Source organism: Hevea brasiliensis, chromosome 2 (assembly GCF_030052815.1).
Source record: "Hevea brasiliensis isolate MT/VB/25A 57/8 chromosome 2, ASM3005281v1, whole genome shotgun sequence".
Lineage (NCBI taxonomy): Eukaryota > Viridiplantae > Streptophyta > Magnoliopsida > Malpighiales > Euphorbiaceae > Hevea > Hevea brasiliensis.
Genome location: NC_079494.1, coordinates 31164806 through 31166570, shown reverse-complemented (window position 1 = coordinate 31166570; position 1765 = coordinate 31164806). Strand labels below are relative to the sequence as shown.

At 34.1% G+C, this 1765-nt stretch overlaps 1 protein-coding gene across 1 annotated transcript; it reads left to right on the top strand.

Moving 5' to 3' along the window:
* Positions 1–785: 785 nt before the first annotated feature.
* Positions 786–1242, top strand: LOC131177902 (uncharacterized). Its single transcript, XM_058143075.1, has 2 exons — positions 786–992; positions 1036–1242. The coding sequence occupies exons 1-2, from the start codon at positions 786–788 to the stop codon at positions 1240–1242; spliced, it is 414 nt and encodes a 137-aa protein (XP_057999058.1).
* The last annotated feature ends 523 nt before the right edge of the window (positions 1243–1765 follow it).

Sequence of the window (1765 nt, the reverse complement as noted above, 5' to 3'; positions counted from 1 at the left end):
ATGTAAGTACCATCAAGCAGTTGTACAAAACTCTTGTAATATTATTTTGGAATATAATCAAATGCAAATTATTGTAATATTAATTTGAGATTTTATTTACTTGTATATATTTTTATAAAATTAATTTTATCACCCCAATGAATGTAATACTTAAATTCTTTTCTAAAACTTGTCGATAATGAATCATTTTCTTATGATGGGTTTTAGTGGGAATAGAATGAAAAAAATTGAGTTGATTGCTTGAAATGAATTGTGAAATTATCGAGATTGGACTAGAATATTTATGCATGAAATTTCTTGTTCAGATAAATTGAAGAACTGTTTTTATCCAATTTTAGCCATAACTACATGAATTTTCTGCAAAATTTTAAAAATGTCTAATTATTACTAAATAAGTTTTATGACATATTCTTGAGTTGAAGACACTCAAGATAAATTTTTATCACCACGCTAAATTTGAAAATGCATTGGTTTTGTCAAAATCTCTTGTAGTATATTTAATAGATTATCGGTAGGTGAAGTTTGATAATTTATTAGGTATACTACGGGATCATGTTATACCTTACAGAGGGGTAGGGTGTGATAAGGAGAATGAAGAAGAAGCTAAAAAGAAATAGAAGGAGGAAACAAAGAAGAAGAAAAAGAAGTTACCGGAGCCACATCAACCTCCTCTACCTTTTCCTTAAATATTTCAGAAGGCTAAATTAGATAAGCAGTTTAGAAATTTTTTAGGAGTTTTATAGAAACTCTAAATTAACATTCCTTTCACAGTAGCACTTTCTCATATGCCATCCTACACCAAGTTCCTTAAAGAGATTCTTTCAAAGAGGAGAAAGTTGGAAGATTATGAGACTGTTGCTCTTACAGAGGAATGTAGTGCCATATTGCAAAACAAACTGGCACCAAAGCTCAAGGATCCAGGAAGCTTCTCCATACCTTATCTTATTGGCAACATGAAGATAGACAAGGCACTCCGTGATCTAGGTGCAAGTGTGAGTCTGATGCCTCTATCAATTTATCAAAAGCTGGATGTAGGAGAGCTCAAACCAACAACAACATGAAGCTGGATCAGTCAAATACTCTGTTAGCATCTCAGAAAACATCCCCATCAAGGTGAAAAAATTCTTCATCCCCATTGATTTTGTTATCTTAGAAATGAAAGAGGATGTCCAAATTCCTATCATCCTGGGAAGACCTTTCTTGGCAACCGTCGCAACTATCATAGATGTTAAGAATGGGTAGTTAACTCTCAAGGTAGGAGATGAAGAAGTGGAATTCAACCTGTTCAGAGCACTAAAGCATAAACTTGTGTAACACCCCTATGTTCGGTAGTACGTCCTACTGTTCTGACGGCTAATGCCTATCCCAGAAAGTCATAATGTCTGGAACTACACTGTAATAACAGTGAGGAAGTATAAAATAATGAAATATGTAATGAGAAAAATTAAGGAAAAATAAAAGAGATAAAATGTGACTAAGTTAAATGAGCCGAACCCGTAGCGATGGGTGACCGCACCGGGAAGTTACGGCGAGGACCGTTGACTAGCCCTGGATCGCGAGGAACCTGGAAAAATATTTTGGGGACAAAATTAAAGGTCTACTGAGATATAATTGACATTGGAAATGTCAAAGAAAAATTAATAAGTCAGTACAAATGAAAACGAAAATTTAAGAAAATCGGCTGGACAAGGATTAAATCGGTATTACCGAAAAAGTCTGAATTTGACCCGAAAAGGGGTATTTTGGTCATTTGACACCTAGATTT